The sequence below is a fragment of the Montipora capricornis genome, chromosome 1 (genome assembly GCF_036669925.1).
Source record: "Montipora capricornis isolate CH-2021 chromosome 1, ASM3666992v2, whole genome shotgun sequence".
Classification (NCBI taxonomy): Eukaryota; Metazoa; Cnidaria; class Anthozoa; order Scleractinia; family Acroporidae; genus Montipora; species Montipora capricornis.
Window position 1 is genome coordinate 40,188,773 of NC_090883.1, and position 17,500 is coordinate 40,206,272.

General features: G+C 40.2%; 1 protein-coding gene across 1 annotated transcript in view; it reads right to left on the minus strand.

The window, feature by feature from the left end:
* Window positions 1-17,500, minus strand: part of LOC138043602 (fibrillin-1-like) — a 35,245-nt gene that overhangs the window by 962 nt on the left and 16,783 nt on the right. Inside the window, exons 10-31 of the mRNA XM_068889957.1 lie at window positions 17,445-17,500; window positions 17,175-17,348; window positions 16,680-16,796; window positions 15,209-15,753; window positions 14,122-14,345; window positions 13,191-13,769; window positions 12,494-12,733; window positions 11,682-12,191; window positions 11,067-11,192; window positions 10,808-10,942; window positions 9,345-9,467; window positions 8,764-8,883; window positions 7,901-8,029; window positions 7,484-7,606; window positions 6,952-7,077; window positions 5,962-6,087; window positions 4,125-4,323; window positions 3,787-3,929; window positions 3,435-3,560; window positions 2,882-2,908; window positions 2,119-2,221; window positions 1,099-1,342 (exon numbers count right to left, since the gene is read on the minus strand). The exon at window positions 17,445-17,500 is cut by the window's right edge and continues 63 nt beyond it. Of these exons, the coding sequence (XP_068746058.1) occupies window positions 1,099-1,342; window positions 2,119-2,221; window positions 2,882-2,908; window positions 3,435-3,560; window positions 3,787-3,929; window positions 4,125-4,323; window positions 5,962-6,087; window positions 6,952-7,077; window positions 7,484-7,606; window positions 7,901-8,029; window positions 8,764-8,883; window positions 9,345-9,467; window positions 10,808-10,942; window positions 11,067-11,192; window positions 11,682-12,191; window positions 12,494-12,733; window positions 13,191-13,769; window positions 14,122-14,345; window positions 15,209-15,753; window positions 16,680-16,796; window positions 17,175-17,348; window positions 17,445-17,500 (4,295 nt within the window). The remainder of the gene's footprint in view (window positions 1-1,098; window positions 1,343-2,118; window positions 2,222-2,881; window positions 2,909-3,434; window positions 3,561-3,786; window positions 3,930-4,124; window positions 4,324-5,961; window positions 6,088-6,951; window positions 7,078-7,483; window positions 7,607-7,900; window positions 8,030-8,763; window positions 8,884-9,344; window positions 9,468-10,807; window positions 10,943-11,066; window positions 11,193-11,681; window positions 12,192-12,493; window positions 12,734-13,190; window positions 13,770-14,121; window positions 14,346-15,208; window positions 15,754-16,679; window positions 16,797-17,174; window positions 17,349-17,444) is intronic.

Consider the following 17,500-nt stretch of genomic DNA (forward strand, 5'->3'; position numbering starts at 1 on the left):
CGTCATGAACCCGGAAAAGAATAGTATCGGGAAGTCGGTTGTTCTAGTTCATGAGACGTTTCCTTATAAATCAATAACTCACGAAGAGATGAGTTTTTTTATGGTGACTCAGGGGTACTCGGAAAAATCCAACTGCTCCTTTTGCAGGAGTCTAACCTAAGTCTACCCTGGTCCCAGATATTTTTCTTGAGCCGCGACAGAGCCGCGAAGCGGCGAGAAGAGAAAAACCTCTGGTTACCTTGGACTCGAATCTCACTTTCACGCAGACGCCAACTGTCAAACGCGTCAAATTGATAATTACAAAAGGGACCAATGGCAACTTAGCAGTTACGCTTCCCCGCGGTATTACCATTCAAACGAACCAATGATATTGATTTGCGTGTTTGTAAAGATATCAACCAATCTGAGACTGACGCTGGCGTCTGCATGAAGTGAGATTCAAGTCCAAGGTAATCAGAGGTTTTTCTCTTTCTCGCCGCTTCGCAACTCGTCTTCATCGCTTCGCGGCTCAAGAAAATCCCTTGGACCAGGGTATGACAATTATTCCTCCATACTGCTAGGACTGGAAAAACTAGTAACCGGAGGTTTTGGGTTGTTTACAATTTACAAAACAATTTCCGGAAATCCTCGTGGAAGTTTCCATTGGGTCAAAAACGTGTTCCATTTAACTCAAGTCCGTTCGCTTCCTGGCGATTGGAATTTTGCGCGCCAAAATTAAAAATATGGCCGTGAATAGCCTGGAACTTGTTAGAGCTTTGAAAAGTTGTAAATGCAACACACATTTTTATTAGAATGTTTCCATGGGGAAACAGGACTACCTTTTCAGGCGTCCCGATGCTCCCGGAAATTTTCCAGTGGAACGAACCAAAAAGTCGTTTTCCCTTTACAGATCAACCGGAATTTCTGGAATTTTTTTTGTAAATGGTAAGCAACCCTAGTGGTCTGGTTGATGGAACGTTCTGTCTAAACCACTTCAAAAAAACGGACGGTTTTTCTTTTCACGTTAAGGACGGCAACGTTCCAAATTGCTGTAGTTATCATATTGAATAACTGAAATGTGCGCGTTTAATAAAGAAACTACCAGTGAATTTAACTCACATTCAATGCCGGGTTGTCATAGAATGTTGTTCGTTTCCCCCCAGGGGTGGGGTCTGGGTAGTCATATCCTCCACTTGTAATTGATTTGCGTGACCGTGGACTCCCCTCAATGGTTGGATTCACCTCATACGAGCCTGTTCTCGTCCTTTCCTTCCCTTCCGTATCGAAGCGTATGTTAGAATTGACAGAACGTGACGTCATGGCAACGGATCGCTTGGGCTCGTCAATTTCTGCCTTGTAACGTCTGAAATCGTAAGAGAGCGTTGACTAAATGCGATGAGATGCTTTTAAGTGTTACAACTAGAAGGGATGAGAATGAGTTTAATATTGTCTGCAGAGGCTCAATAAAGTGCAGCTGTGCACAAAAACACCATTTTACAATAGCGTGCTCGTTTAATCTGGCCATTGGATGGAAATTAGGCTTTCTGACATTTTCCTAAAACGGTTAACAAGATAACGACATCATTTCGAACCTAATGTGAATATTTAAAGTGAACAAAGTTCATTAGTCCTAAGCTTTTTGATAAACTTAAGTCGTCGTTCTTTATCTTGTTAACCTTTTAACAACCTTTTGAGGGACGTTTTACTGCGGTTTTTTGCAGTGAAAAGGCTGATTTACATGTTCTGGATGGAAAAGTCACCTCAAGCCTCCTCTCTATTCACAGACCTGGTCACTAAGCACAGAACTGTAGATCTGTAATGAAAACGAGACAAGGACTAAAATGATCGTTTGATTTGCGTTAATTTGTTGATTTCAGTTTACAGTGTCTCCAATTAGTGGTCCAGCGCTAGAAGACTAGAAGCTTAAGTAATTTAAGTTTTTTTCATTCCTTTTCCTTTTTTTTAGCTGGCTCAGGCCGGAAAACCATAATAGATCCAAATTATTTTAACAGTATTAGCCTCAATCCCATTCTAGTTTCAATTCAACCACGAGAATACCTGGAGTTTTGTCAGGTTTCAACCGATTTGTTGCGTATACTTTTTTAAAATTCACTCAACGAGTGTTATAGGTTTGCTTACCTGCTCCGAAGTCTGCAACAGATCAGCAAAAGAAAGGCCAAAAAGAGACAACTAAATACCACCGCACAGATGATTATCACTGTGGTCTTCGACTTGTCATCGTCTTCACATGAAATAAAATTATAGTGAAATAAAATGTAGCGTTTCGTTCTCCTCATTGGTTACGCAACATATCAAAGGATCAATTCAGGTATACATTCCTTATCTTACCTCCCTCCAACCCCCAAACGGCGCTTACAACCCTCTCACAAAAATAAAAGTATTCACTTCGGCTGAAATAAACCGAACTCATCCGGATACAGAGACAAGTACTTTAATGTAAAGGAAAACAAGTCGTAACCTCCTTTGGTTGGAATCAAAAAGTGACTAAGGCATTATTTCATAGTATTCCATAACACATGTGGTTTCCATGTTACGAAATGCTGCGATAAATATGGAGATGAAGATGATCAAGGCAATCTCTAAATCACTTACGATACTCAACATAAAAGCAACTCGATGTGAATGGATTTAGACATTATTGTCATTTTTACTTCTCTGACCACAGAGGGTCTGATTCTTTTGGGGTCGCGATTTTCCTGCGTATGAATATGACGTTTTTTGTTATCAATTTTCCTTTATTTAAATTAATCACGTGCATTTTTGAAATTTGTAAATATTACAAACTACGATCTCAAAAAGAAGCTTTCGCTTTAGGAAGACGATATTCGGAGAATTTGAAATCGGCGAACGTAAAGGCTACTTGTAGTGTATTGCTTTTTACCTGAATCAACTGGCTTCGGAGCGGGTTCTACGAAGGAATGAGAAAATAAACGATAAGCGAGGTTATTATTTGGGTTAATTTATTCGGGTCAAACCGTGTTTGTCTGTTAGTTTATAAAATAAGGCTATCAACGTTTGTCAATAAACATGCAGAATTAATTTCAGTTACCTTTAGTGCGTAATATAAAATGGCGCACCGGTTTAACCTTCATAAAAGAAGTTCAAAAAACCCTTTTTATTTAAGGCCACCTTCAACCAACCGGTTTTTCGACCGTTCGTTTTTGTTATGGAAATTCGCATTGCTTATCGCAGCGACCTGATTGGATGAATTTCAGCTTTGGCGGGTTTTTCACATATGAAAAATTGTTCCCGCAGCACGCAATACTTGTAGGAAGAACATGAGCCTTCAAAGAGCGTTTGAGCGTGAAGATTTAGCGTCGTGAGTCTGTTCTATTGTTGTTTATTATTACTGAATTGGGTTATTTGCTACCGTTTCATTTAAGGAGTCAGTTACTCTCGTTCGATTCATATAAATGTTTAACAAGTCGTCTTACCACATGAATCCGTTCCATCACCAACGTAACCATCTTTGCATTTGCATTCAAATGAGCCATCTTTGTTGTCGCAGTACGCTTTGGCGTGGCAATTGTTTGTCGAATCGTCGGCGCATTCATCCAAATCTGGCAAAAGAACGAGTTAACAACTTTAAAAAAGATTTGATTTAATCTCGAGTTCCTCAAATTTTTTTTTTCTTTTGCACCTTGATTTAACCACACTCCTGGATCCTTTCCGTTCACCGCTTTTGTTAAACTTAATTGCGCTCTTTTAGGTGAAATGCACTCCTGACATGTTGCCTTTGTTGTCGAGGTTCAAGTTGAATCGGTTATCAATAACATGAATACAAACCTGATATTCTTGCCGATTGTGGCTCATAAGTTAGATTTCCCATCTGCCCTGATTGAGGAAGCTCATTTCTTAAGGTCTCCAGAGTAACGTCAGTGGCATTTTGGGCAAAATTGAGATCGACATCGGCAATGACGCTTCCTTCTCTAAAAATTTAACGATAAAAGAACTGTTTTGAAGAAAGGATTATATTGATTTGCTTTGAATCACTTCGCAGAAATATGGTAAAACATGAAGATCAAATGTGTACTGCCATTTCAGGTTTTACTTAGTAGAGGCATTCATTCGCCTCCAACACTACAGCGACTGAACTTCTATCGAGTTACAGTAACTTTTTATACCTGAACCTCTTCACTGTGCATCGTAAAAATCTTCCCCTAAATCTCCCAGCTCTGCTGAAGAATCGATAGCATTGTGTCTCAATTCCTCTGGCCAAGAAACCAAACTCCGGAGATGTTTTGTCCAAAAGTGGCGATGTAAACAATACACGCCTTCTATTCCAGTCTCTTAGTGTCAGGCTGAGAGTGAATACTAATGCACCTGAAATGATAAGACACGTTAAGTTACATAGTTGATCAGTATATACAACACGAAAAAGAGAAGTCCCACGACAATCTCTCGTTTCTGTATATCACCAAATTGTGATATAATTCCGTAGATTTTTTCACTGTGATCTGAGATAACCCCTCCCCCCCTCCCTTCCTTTGATCCGCCACTGAACACTAAAATCTGCTTTCAGAGTAAAGTTTAAAATAGGGTCCAGGCCTTTTGTATTTTGAGTTCAGTTTCAAGCAACCAACCGTGGACAGTATTCTGATCGGTCAGAATACGTTGCATCAAACAGGCTTGATCTGAGAAAGTAAATATTTTGTGCAAGAGCCGATACAACGTAGAAATTATTTACTTTCTCAATTTCTATTTAGAGGCTAGCTTTCGCGCACGCTCACTAGGCTGTATTAAAAAGGTGAGGAAATAGTTTCATTTGATTACGGTTTGAGCTCCAAATATTAGAAGACATGGTCACTTGTGGTGCTGATCGAGAATTCTTGACTATAATGAGCTGCTAGTCTATTTCAGGCTTTGTGGTCGACTAGTTACGGGTCACCTACATTGTCTATTAAACCTTTTTACAGATACGGCGGCCATTTTGATTTCTCTTGTTTTGAAAGACATTATGGGATGCTCAGGGGGCCAAGTAATATGTATTTGCCCCCTGGGCTTCCCATAATAGCTATTTAAAACAATAGAAATCAAAATGGCCGCCGTATCGGTGAAAAGATCTATTAAATGCTCGCAGATCGATTTTATTAATTAATAAGCGCCCTGAAGTGTCCCCTTGATCTTCATAATTAACTCTTGTCTCGAATAACAGACAATTAAAGGCACAAAGTGTCCCTCAAATGCTCCTCCTTAAAGAAGGATAAACAGCTAAATTTACCCTAAGCCAAAAATAACGCTAACCTTTTCCCGTACCTTCAGTTCTTGTCGGAAATAGATAGCAAAGGCTTAAACTTAAAGGGACACTTGGTGTTGGATGTCAAAATTGGACGTGCAGACTAATTAAGTGTATTTCTGGATAGAGCGAATTTCAATAGAGTGTCGTAAACCCAAAACCAATGTAATTACTTTGGCCAATCAAAAAGAACGGAGATAATCCAGTAAACCAATCAAAACTCGAAGTAATTACACGTAACCGACTAAAGTGCGGAAAAATGTGCACGCGCGAGCCACGATTGGTTTTGGTTTCACTTCTGATTGGTTGAAAAGTGGCATGAGAACTTTGAACCAATCACTGAGTGAAGTAATGCAAAACCAAAGTAATTCGTTAATTACTTTAGACACTCAATTGAAAACCGCTCTATAAGTCGAGATAAGCCTGGGGGCTAAGCTGTCATTGATTGCTTTTTAGCAGCTGTGATTGGTGATTTCGTTTCTCGCTGCTCCGTTAAGAACTCATAGGGCAACATTGCCTAACCTTAAATGTTAAAGACTAAAAACTATCAGCAACGGTCAAACTCCTATAGTGATAAATTTCTCGAACGAGGGGTGCCAAATAAGTCTCTTAAGCTCGAGCTCAAGTTGGTTTTGATAACTGACGAGGCAATTTCAATGCAGAGGAAGCTTGATATAAGTAAAAGGTATGTACCAGCAGGTATTTTTCTATAAGAAAGATCTCACCTTGGCACCGTCCCTGCGCGTAAATCAAGGGTACAGGGCATCGGCATTGGAATGAACCGGGAATATTAATACATGAATCATCGTTGCACACAGCATTGGATGGGCTTGTATTGCACTCATCAATATCTGGAAAGAAAATCACAACTTAGGTCAAACCAGTTCCCAACAACGTGACGTCATGAAGGTAATGTTAACGTGAACAAACAAAAGTGAATCTTTCACATCTCCTACATTGAACCCTCAACGGCGGTCCTACCAATTCCAGTCATAGCGTAGTTCACTACTTTGATGGAATAATCGCAAAATAGTAAGGACAGCGCCAAATGTTTATTCTCAAGTGACGCTTTCGTTGGCGTTGCCGTCCACGATGCTAAAGGCCATATTAACGAAAATGAGAGTCACGTGTGACCGCCACTATTACGACGATATGTTTTCTGGCGCGTTTCGCGGCAAACGTCCTCTCTTTTGCTATACAGCGCAAAAACTTGTTCACGACAAAGTTAAACTGTTTATAACCAGTACTATCCTTCTTTAGTATCACCCAGCTAATGGACTAATGCAAATCCTGCATCATGATTGGCTACGCTACTAGAGGACTATTAGTAATAGTCCTCGAGTAGCGAAAAGCGTGACCCTATCTTTCGTTTTATTCCCAAATAAATATCTCTTCAACTTGCATTTGCTAACTTTAATATTGCCTTTTCTGTCCGACTTGTTGGGTGATACTAAAACAATTAGACCCTTCGCCCTCAAGGGCCACGGGTCAATAGCCCATTCGGCTTCGCCTCATGGGCTATTGACCCGTAGCCCGCAAGGGCTATTTGAGGACTTTATCCCCACATGGGGCACCTTGTAATTTGAAGTAAAACTCTACGTGGACGGATTAGGAAGAGATTGACTAAAACTGATACACAATAATAAAATACAAATGCAAGAATCAAATACAAGCACAAAGTAGTTCGAAAAATGTATTTGGGAGCCGTTTTTTACCTGCACAAGTGGTATTATCCGACTGAAGAGAGAATCCATCTTCGCATGAACAAACGTATGATCCTACGTCATTGGTGCACAGCTGGCTACAATTATTGAGAACAGGATCTCTGCATTCATCCTCATCTGATAACCAACCAAAAACGGGGAATAGTGATGAGTCAATCGTCAGAAGGGAGGTGAGGTGGGTGGGGTCGTAGGAAAGAGGACCCTGGGGAATGGGGACGAGTACCTTCTGGTTCAAGGCTTAACTCAGTTAACGCCCTTGCAATCAAAAACTCTCGGTTTAACTTAACTTGAACGACTCGCCTCAGAAAGACAAGGTTTACTGTTAGCAAAAATCTAAATCACTGCTGTATGGCCAGTAGTACAATAATAAAGCAGCACTTTTCTTCTCTTTTACGATAGAAGATCATAAGAGCTATTTACTTATGTGCTTTGTAGAGGGTAAGGCAACAAACCCAACGAATAGCCTTTATCGAAGATACTTTAAGAAGCAAAGGCATAAAGCAAGGTTCATGGCTGTACTTACCAATGCATGTCTTTCCATCACTGACCAACTGATATCCCGGATGACAGCCACACATGAAGCTTCCTTCATTGTTGAAACAAGCCTGACTGCAATCATGTCTTCCAGTCATGCACTCGTTTATGTCTGGAAACAAAGAGATGACTCGAGGTAATTTTAATCTGACGTCACTACATCCCCCTTTCCTGTGCCGGACTTTAGAACTTTACGGTGACTTTCTGCGGTCGAGATAATTGAGGTAAGAAATGATAGAAGTTTCAAGAACCCCAAGAGAATTATGCGATCTTTGCCCTACAGTTCTCATCGAATGGATGAAATCATGTAAGTCAAACCATAATTATCATAGCTTTTAAAATGGGATTTGAGAATCACTGTCTAATTGGTCGTGCAACAATTAGCATCTTCTTAAGGTGATAATACCTGAGCAATTCTTGCCATCATTTGTAAGGTTATACCCAGGGTTACAGTAGCATGTGACCAGACCAGTTTGGTTGACGCAGATTTGCGAGCATCCTCCATTCGTGTTATCACATTCACTGGCCGATGCAACTGCAGGAGATGAAATGGAGATAATATCATGAATGAATGAGAAAATTTTCATAGTGTGCCATTTAAGATAAGAAAATGTTTAGACCTTCATGTAGCTAGGGTGACTGCATGAAAGTTATGGTAAAGTCTTCTCAGTTAAAGTAAGGTCAGGGACTTTAAACTTTAAGGCTCTTTGAGAAGAATTGGGATTTTGGTCTGGTCTTTGTGTTGGGTGACTATATCAGCTATAATAAGCTAATCTCTTTCATCTGACGAACGGGGCATGTTCGACAGAGTTTTCTCAACCATATCATGATGACGATCATAATGTGTTATCAACAATTTATTCTTTTATGAAGTTAGATGACCACTTATTTTCCCCGGGGGAGGGGGGGGGGTACTCCCTTATAAGGGCTTAATGGGGACGTGCGGCCAGCCAGGGTATGTTTTTCGGGATTTTTGTCTTGAACAGGGTATCGAATTTATCATTTTTTGTCTTAATCAGGGTATCGATTTATCAATTTTTGTCTTAAACTGGGTGAAATGTCTTAAACAGGGTATCAAAAATCGGAATTCTGTCTTAAACAGAGTAGGAAAATCAGCGATATTCACTGTCTTAAACAGGGTCAGGGTATGAGGGGCCGCGCCGCACCTCCCCACCCAGGGATATATCGAGTCCCCCCCCCCCGGGTTATTTTCAAACAAAACAAAGATCGAGCACCATGCATGTTATAAGCGGCAAACCGCTTAGTTACCCTTGCAAGTCGTGTTATCAGCATTCAACTCCAGACCAGCCGGGCATGAGCATCTGTAGGAACCAATCACGTTGTTGCAGATTCTTTCGCAGTTATGGCCCGATAAGCATTCGTTTATATCTAAGGCAGAAATATAATATCAACGATTAACATGCCATCTTTGAAAGAATTTGCTATCAAAGCAACAACAAATTTATATATGGCACCTTGAACCACGTACATCGTATTACCGTAGCTCTGCCCACTCTCAAAATCAAGTACGAACCTGAATGAAACTTCCTTTGAATTCAAATTTTCCAAGAAATCTACCTCACACACTAGCTAGGATTGTCTTGCTGCAGGTTTTGTTAGAAACCGGCCATTTCGCCACCAGGGGTCTTGCTACCATTCAACTGCCCGATAAGCGTAACATTTGCCGATTTTGCTAACATTGTGGTTGCAAATTTTTTGGTGTTCATTCCACTCTGGTTCCGGGATTGTAACGATTATAGGGATTTTATCAACACAAACGATCAGAAAATTGAAGGAAAATTCAGCAAAGGGTAAGTCGCGTTTGTGGGCAATGAAAACATCTTACATACCTTCACATGTGAGCTGGTTGGGAGACAACTGAAATCCTTCCTTGCATAAGCACTCAAATGTCCCTGGTTTGTTCACACATATTTGAGAGCAAAAAGCCTCTCCGTTTGTGCATTCATTTACATCTATAAAATATAATCAACAAAGCTCATTAAGCGCTGCATTAGGAAGCAAGGCATCTATGTGTCATGGGCGATGACGTTCAAAGCCGCGTGAAGAGTAGCGTCAGTTGAAACGAAAGTCAATAGCCCACGACTAGAATGAAACAACCCATTCACGTGATGTCCACATTTCTTCATTCATACAACCGGCGAAAATGCTCCATGTCGACAATTTCAGTCCTTGTAGTAATAGCGAGTCAATTGCCTCCTGAACCTAGCTCAGCGGTAAAGCATTATCCCTGAGTCCCATCGGAAAAAAAATTATGACAACTTAGTTCCTCAAGGATTAGTCGGCCGATGTTAAGTTTGTTTTACTTCCCCGCTTTTGACGTAATATAAAAACTAAGGATAGTTTTGTCATTTCAGAGACCGAGTTATTTTGAGGAAAATGTTTATTGGTTTGTGATTTTAAAGGCTCACCTTCAACCAAGAGGCTTTTCAACCGTTTGTTTTTGTTATGAAAATTTGCATTGCTTATCGCAGCGATCTGATTGGATGAATTTCAGCTTTGGCAAGATTTTCGTATATGAAAATTGTTCCACGGCACGCAATTCCCGGGTTATCCATTTGAACGTTAGCCGCAGTAATGGAAATTGGTTATATCACAAGGACAGAAAAACTAAGACCAGGGTAGGAACTAAAATTCCTCCTTACATGTTGAAATAAAAGTGCTACACAGCCAACCTTTCATTAAACACACCCCCTTCGAGATCTTTTCAGCCAATCATAACTCTTAAATAATTAAGAATTACCTCTTGGTAGAGAATGGTCACTCGTGCGATACGGAAATTGAAGTCGTTTAAAAAAAGATTGGTTTCTGAAAATGCCGTGACGCAGACCTACAGTAATATGGGAGTTGTACTCTCCTGGTCCAGGTTGTTCAAAAGCCGATTAACGCTAATCTCAGATTAAAAATTAACCAAGGAGTTTATTTCTCTACTGCTAAATGCTGTTCAACGCTGATAATCGGCAAAACTTTAGATTAGAAGAAGTCAATCTTGAAAAACAAAAATAAGCAAAAGAAACTTTCACCAAAATGTTGAAAACATGAATCAAAAGTTTACGCTAATCCTGGATTAAGCTAATCGGCTTTTGAACAACCGGGCCCTGGTTAATAAAGAGCTCATGGTAAGGTTATCGAATTCACTCTTGTGACAAATAATGTAGTAATGTATACATTTTGACAAATGTTGTAAATGATGAATGGCACATCGTCGCTTCCTATTGGCTCATAAATGATAACATTTGTTACGTCTGGAACATGCGCAATACCGTAATACGATATATTAAGACAGTTCACTCACCGGTGCAATTAGAGTACGGGTTTCCCTCGTACCCAGGATTACACGAGCAATTGTACGAGCCTGGAAGATTATTGCATGAGGCATTTTCTGTGCAGTTATTCATCACGTCACCAGATTCCTGGCATTCGTTGATATCTGACAAAAAAAAAAGAAAGACCAGAAACTTTAGTACACGTTAATTTCTTTAATAGTGAAAAGCTTTCATTTAGTGTTGTTGAAAAAGCGCTGATTTGCAATAGAATTCTCTATTTTCAGTTACCTTCGCAGATTCTTCCCTCGTCTCGCGAAATAAATCCCCGGTGGCACTCACATCTGAAGCTGCCAAATGTGTTCACACATGTCTGATTACAACGGCTTACGCTTGAATTTCGACACTCGTCGTTTTCTGTAAATAAAGTGATAGATCTTTTAAATCACGATGCATTGCGTTAAATTATTCTCCAAGTTGGTCTTTCGTGTTGACCCCCACCCCCTCCCCCCCCCCCCTGATCTGCGGGGTATAGTCATTGACAGAAGCTACATGAAGATAACTCTGTTTTCCAGGCGAAGCTTATACAACTTTAACTAACAATTTAAATCACTTAAAATGCATCTTGCATTCTCGCAATAAAACGCAGCTTCCAGCACCTTTTTGATCGACGCAAGAACCCGTGGATGACAAAAATTCTACGCAATAACAACATTACTTAATTATAACACGTAGACGTAGTCAATCACGTCACTACTATACTTGCCATACTAAAAATCTTAAAGAAAAATCTACATCAAGCCCATACGAGGAAATTGAGCTAAGAGCCTTAAGTACTTCGAACGAGTATTTTATAGATCATGGTTCTTTATCCTTGAAAAATTGTGTAAGAAATCACACTCTTACCAAAACAATCCTGGCCATCACCCGTGAGACCCGCGGGACACGGCCCGCACTGGAATCCATAGGGGTTTGTTAGCGTTGTACAGGTGACATTATCATAACACGGCTCATCAGCGCATGCGTCCAATACTTCGGTCTCGCAAAATGTTCCTTCAAACTGGTCACTACAGTTACATCCAACGATACGAAGTGGTCCAGCACTGTCCCCAACTAACTGCAAGAAGTCACACTGTCCGTCGTTTTCACACTTGCACATGTTGATAATCACCGTGAAGACGGATGAAGCGTTCTTCGAATCTGTCGCGACGAAATCTAAAGTGATGTTTGTCGCGTTGATCGGCGTCCAGTCAAAATGACCGGTCATACTGTTAAAATTTGCTCCAGGCGGGAGGACATCAATCTCTAGTGTAACTGTATCGTTATCGGGGTCAGACGCTGTGATATAAAATTGTGTTGTCTGGTTTATTGTTACGTTCACCTCTGTTGGACCTGGAATCTCAGGCGGCGTGTTTGCTGTTAAAAAGAAACAAAGAAAATAGCTTTTATCTTTTTAATTTTTTGTACTCCTTCTTGCAACTTGGTAACTGAAAGGCTGTAATTTTTAAAGTTTGTTACTGCTCTTTAGTTTCACACTACGAAGGATTCCACTACGAAGATAAGCCGCGAACGCAAAAAGCGATAAAATTTTGTATCAACTGCATGCCGTGTTGATACGTACATTTCATGTCCGTGCGAAGTTTTTTGATACTAACATTTCGACTCGAAGGCTTTCGTCAAAGCGATTTCGTTCTCTACAATTTACGTCTTTTGCTCACCTAATTCGTTTACTAGATCTTGATTTTCTTTCTCAAATCCCGCACTTTCCTTTCCAAGCTCGTCGTTTCCAGTAGTCAGGACATCGTAAATGCACTCTTTGTTGTCTCCACATAATGCACGAATCTCGGGCGTCACCAAGGAGAAGTTTAAGAAAGAAGGAACGAAGTTTGCGTCAAAGAACACATCTTGTGGCGTACAGTTGGACAACACGAACAATCTCTCTGCATCTGGAACACGCCCTGGGGTTTTCAAAACAAAGCAAAAAAATTTTGAGCAAAAAAAAGAGCACACACACAGGTATAGATTTCTTTTTTGAAATTCTACTTGACCTGAAATGCAGCCTTCAATGCAGTATCCAGTAATATTCATGCAAGGAGTATTAAAGAGAAGTCACATATGCCCCGCCCAACCCCTATAGGGGTAAAGGAAACACGGCCAGAGATTTCAACCGAATTTAAGTTTCCGAAGGAATCTATTGGCCTTCCTTTTTGCAACAGAATCTCATTTTTTAGCATATAAAAGAATATTCCTATGAGACGCACACGGCGGAAACATAGTGAACAAACTTCGCATTATAAAACATATACTGTATTTGGATTGGAGGAAACATCCGAAATTTATGACTCTGACGTAACCATACATGAAGTCTATTATTGAAAGGTAGTCACTGCGTCAATATCACATCAGATTACTTACATTGTTGCCCCAGATGAAACACCTCTTGTTCAGTAGCATTAGCCGGTATTGTTGTCCCATTTGGATACTGCAGATCATCTGATTTATCACCATTGAACTTTCCGAGAAGCCCTTGCGTTTTATTCATCATGTCCTCATTCACATTAACTGTTATTTGCAAAAGTCTTATTCCAGGAGTCACCTCGATGGAAAAACCCGATGGGAACGATACTATGATTGTGTTATTATTGGTAGAGCTTCGTTCAATCGACATATCTGTGAAGTCTTGCCCCTCGTTAAAATATTCAATGGAGTGACTCAAACATGTTTCGTTTTGTAGTATAATAGTTATGCTAAGATTTCCTGGCTGAGATTCGTCGAAGAGTATCTGCACTGTGTCACTGGTGTTCGTTTTTATGGCAAAGCCTGAGAAAACAGTGGCATTAGACAGTTCACCCTCAGTTGTTCGGGGTCGTAACGTTCTTCCGTGTAAGTGCAGCAAATTGTCAAGTGTGCGAACCAAAACATAGTCTCCAAGACCATTAAATGTGTACTGTAGACCATCCAATGTGGAGATATGTGGGTCTCCAAAGAACCAGGCTTGGAAGAAAAATATTGAAGCAAAATTAGTTACAAGACTTAACGCCTATGTAAGTTACTGCTTTGTTTAGCAAGCTGAGCATATTGAATTATCTGTTCCAAACAAAAGCGTTTCTCTTCTGTTTTAGAATGACAGGGAACTGTTTAACTTGCTTCTAGCTGATGAAGCTTCGGAGCAAAGACGCAAACCGATGCCCTGGATTAACAATGCGTGGTCCTAACTTTATCCTAACATTAACCCTACATTTAAATGAGTTAATACTAATTTAATTAAGTCCTTAATAAATTGCCCTTCAAATCTCCATAAAATAAGACTTTTAACAAGGGTCCTTCTTCGAACATGCTTATTCACCTCTGAAAAATCGCCGGAATCTTCGTCGAGGGCGTGGCCTTGGTACACAACGACAACCGACAAAGAAACAATTGCAACGCCGAGGTCTCACTGGAAGAGTAACTGCTGTGGACAGCGGCCGTTTTTCGTAGAACAAGGAACAAAGGTCTGAACCCTTACTGCAACAAAAGACAAAGGGTTCTTCGTCGAAGATTCTTCTTAGGCGGCCATACTTGTAGTGATATCTGTACAAAAGAAAATATGACAGGAATACCTCAAGATCATGTATAGCGAAATTCATCATGAGAGTGTATCGTTCGGTCACTAAGTTTGCCGCTTTTTTACTGCCACAGAACAGTAAAGAGCTACAACGTATAATTATGTGAAAACACATCTTGATCTCACAAACTAAACTTTATCCTGTATTTGCATGCCAAAATTATTTCATTCTCTCAGACATTCCTAGGTTGTATTTCAGCACAGGTACCCCAGACTCGGAGAGTATTTACACGCAAAAGTTCTCAATAAAAAAGCCCTACTTTATTGTCGTGGGTTACTTTCTCGCTACTTGTGTGGTTATTTGCCTGATTGAAAGCGATTTAAGCGACTTCTCAACTTCCCGGGTTGTCACTCGTACATAAATAAAGGAAAGGCTGGAAAGTCATTTCTAGCTTACCTCACATCTCGCCGATAAAATCACGCTTCTCCGGCATCAGTCACGCTCAAACTCCGGCAATGGCCACACTGTAGCCATTGCCGGAGTTTGAAGAAGAAAGAAAGACACCACAACAAAAAAGTTCGGCTTTTTTATTGGGAACCATTGCGTGTAAATATCTTTTTCAGTTTGTTATCGAGATTCCCATACAAATCCTTATAATTTTTTACCCCCCGAGTTTGGGCTTCCTGTGCTTTCAGAAGCCAAAATGATTCAAATAATCGCAAAGAAAGCAAGCACAACCGTTACAGATCAGGATGTTACGGAGCAAGCTTTACACCTTACCAGCCAACTGGAAACTTTGAAGTCCTCTCAACACAGCCCCAATTTCTCGTTCTTTGCCTCCCGTGTCCCACTTCCATTCAAATATTTCCATTTCGAATTCCGTCTTACCTGTAAGCTCTTCCACCCTTTCGAGAACTGGAAACAAAAGCATCTTTTTTTCTTCCTCTTTTGACTGAATAACAACACTGTTGGCTTGCACCAAATCGGGAGGTGGGAAATCTTAGCTCATAGCATTCAGTATCCTTGGTCCGCGTACGTCTTTTGTATCGATTATCACGTCTTATATGTCTTCTTGAAGCCGGGCAATCACGCAGTTGCTCTAACCAGGGTTCTGGGTCGGGTTCATTGTTGTACCAATTCATACACTTCTGTTCATTTGTTAGCTCTACAGGATCGTTTGGTGTATTAAGAGATTTGCAGAAGAAGCCGGTCCTATTTACTCCATTAACGAAAAATTGTTTTGAGTCAATGCTGAAAATGTTTTCGCTGAAGGAGTCCTCTTCTTCATAGCTGTAATCGCCTTTCTTGGTTGCGTATCCTACTGCACATTTTCGTCCAAGACGGCGAGTCCATTCCATTCCACCATCTTCATAGTTGTAAACCGCGTAAGATGACGTTCCATTTGTGACAAGGACAAGCTGATATGTGCTTTGCTGAAAAAAACAAAAAAACAAAAAACACAAAACGTTAAAACGCAAACGGGACTACAAAACCAAGCAACTGGTTATGGTAACGGTAAACGATAGTTCTGAATCCGCTTGAGGGAATTCTTTAACTTCGTTTATTTTCACCTTAACCAGCTAATCACCTCCTAGCAGTATAATAGATGTGTATTACCGGGCTCGTTCTCTTCGAAGATAAAATATCAGTGGGGTGTTTTTAGATGGCTCTCTTGTTGTTATGGCAACCTATTACTGATGTCCCAATAATGAGAGCAGGCGAGTAGGGATGGCAACCAATGTGGCCTGGGTTCGATTCCCAAATCTGGCGTCATATGTGCGTTCAGTTTGTTGGTTCTCTACTCAGCTCCGAGAGCTTTTTCTCCGGGTACTCCGGTCTTCCACACTCTACAAAAACCAATATGATTTGACATGTATCTCATCCACCTTTAAACTTTATCATGTGAAAGTAAAGGGCGTTGGGTTTGCATGCGGATGACCAGGGTTCAAATCCCGTTAGGATAACCTCTGATTTGGATTTGTTTTCCGCATGTCCCGGATTCAACTCTACCACGCTTTGTAAATAGCCAGCTATTGCCTCCTGCCAGCTAGGTTTTTAATCATGTTTCTGTTGAGTTTGAATTGTTTCTTTCGGATTATTAAAAGTGGGGTGCCTGTGAACTGGCTGATAGCTAAGTGCACTTCCACTATAAACAAAGCATTTATTATTATTATTATTATTATTATTATTATTATTATTATTATTATTATTATTAAAGCATTTTGTTGCTCTATAATTTTTGTTTTCGCGTCATCCGTTTGGTGATCCAGTGTTACAGACTCAGTCCTTCTAGACAAGGAGTTTCTTTAAAGTGGATTGAGCTACTGTAAATTACTCGATTTATACATTTTCTTCACACCTCATCATTGTACGCATATGGGGAGACTCGTTCCCAAGTGACAATCAGCATCCATGTTGCCTTGAAGCTACTTTCCCCAGAGCAGTTTCTGATCAAGTCAGAGATGTTGCTGAGTTGCTGTGAGCAATAACAATAAAGTAAATATTACAGTGTGCATAGACTATAACTGAAAGTGGAAGACGCAATAACTGGATTTACAGAATGATTAACCAACATAACAAAAAGCATTTCGCACCGCCTTTAGTATCGATAGGATACAAGTTGTTTCTCATCTCTCCCCTAAAATCCTTTCTAAAATAGTCCGTTTGGTGTTCCCTCACTTTCAAAATGAATTTAAGTCTTTCTCGGGAACTAAAAATTAGTTATCATTTGGAAGGAATTTTATTGCCACCAAACAACATGGCCTTAGAAGTACTGTTGAAGTCTGCAAACAAAATGACCCGGCGTCCTTTGGTCTTTTTCTTGATATTTATGATACATTAAAAACCACGGTACCTCTCTGAATTCATCTGTACTCCCCTCTACGGCTTGGTACTTGATAACACTGTATGTAGAGATGCCAGTGTTAGCCCAAAATGCAGCAATGACATCTTTACGTAACGAACCCAGTTTCTTGGGATTTGCTCGGTAGTACTTCTTGCCAATAGATACCAAGCCGTTGTGACAAATCTGAAAGTCATCAAAGGATTAAGTTAAATGTCCCCTGTATTTCAATCCACAACTAAATGAGAAGACTGCATTTATCATCTGAAATATAGTACTTACGTAAGCCTTTTTGTGAAGTTTTCCAAAATAGGGAAAACCGCTGGGCATGGAAACCT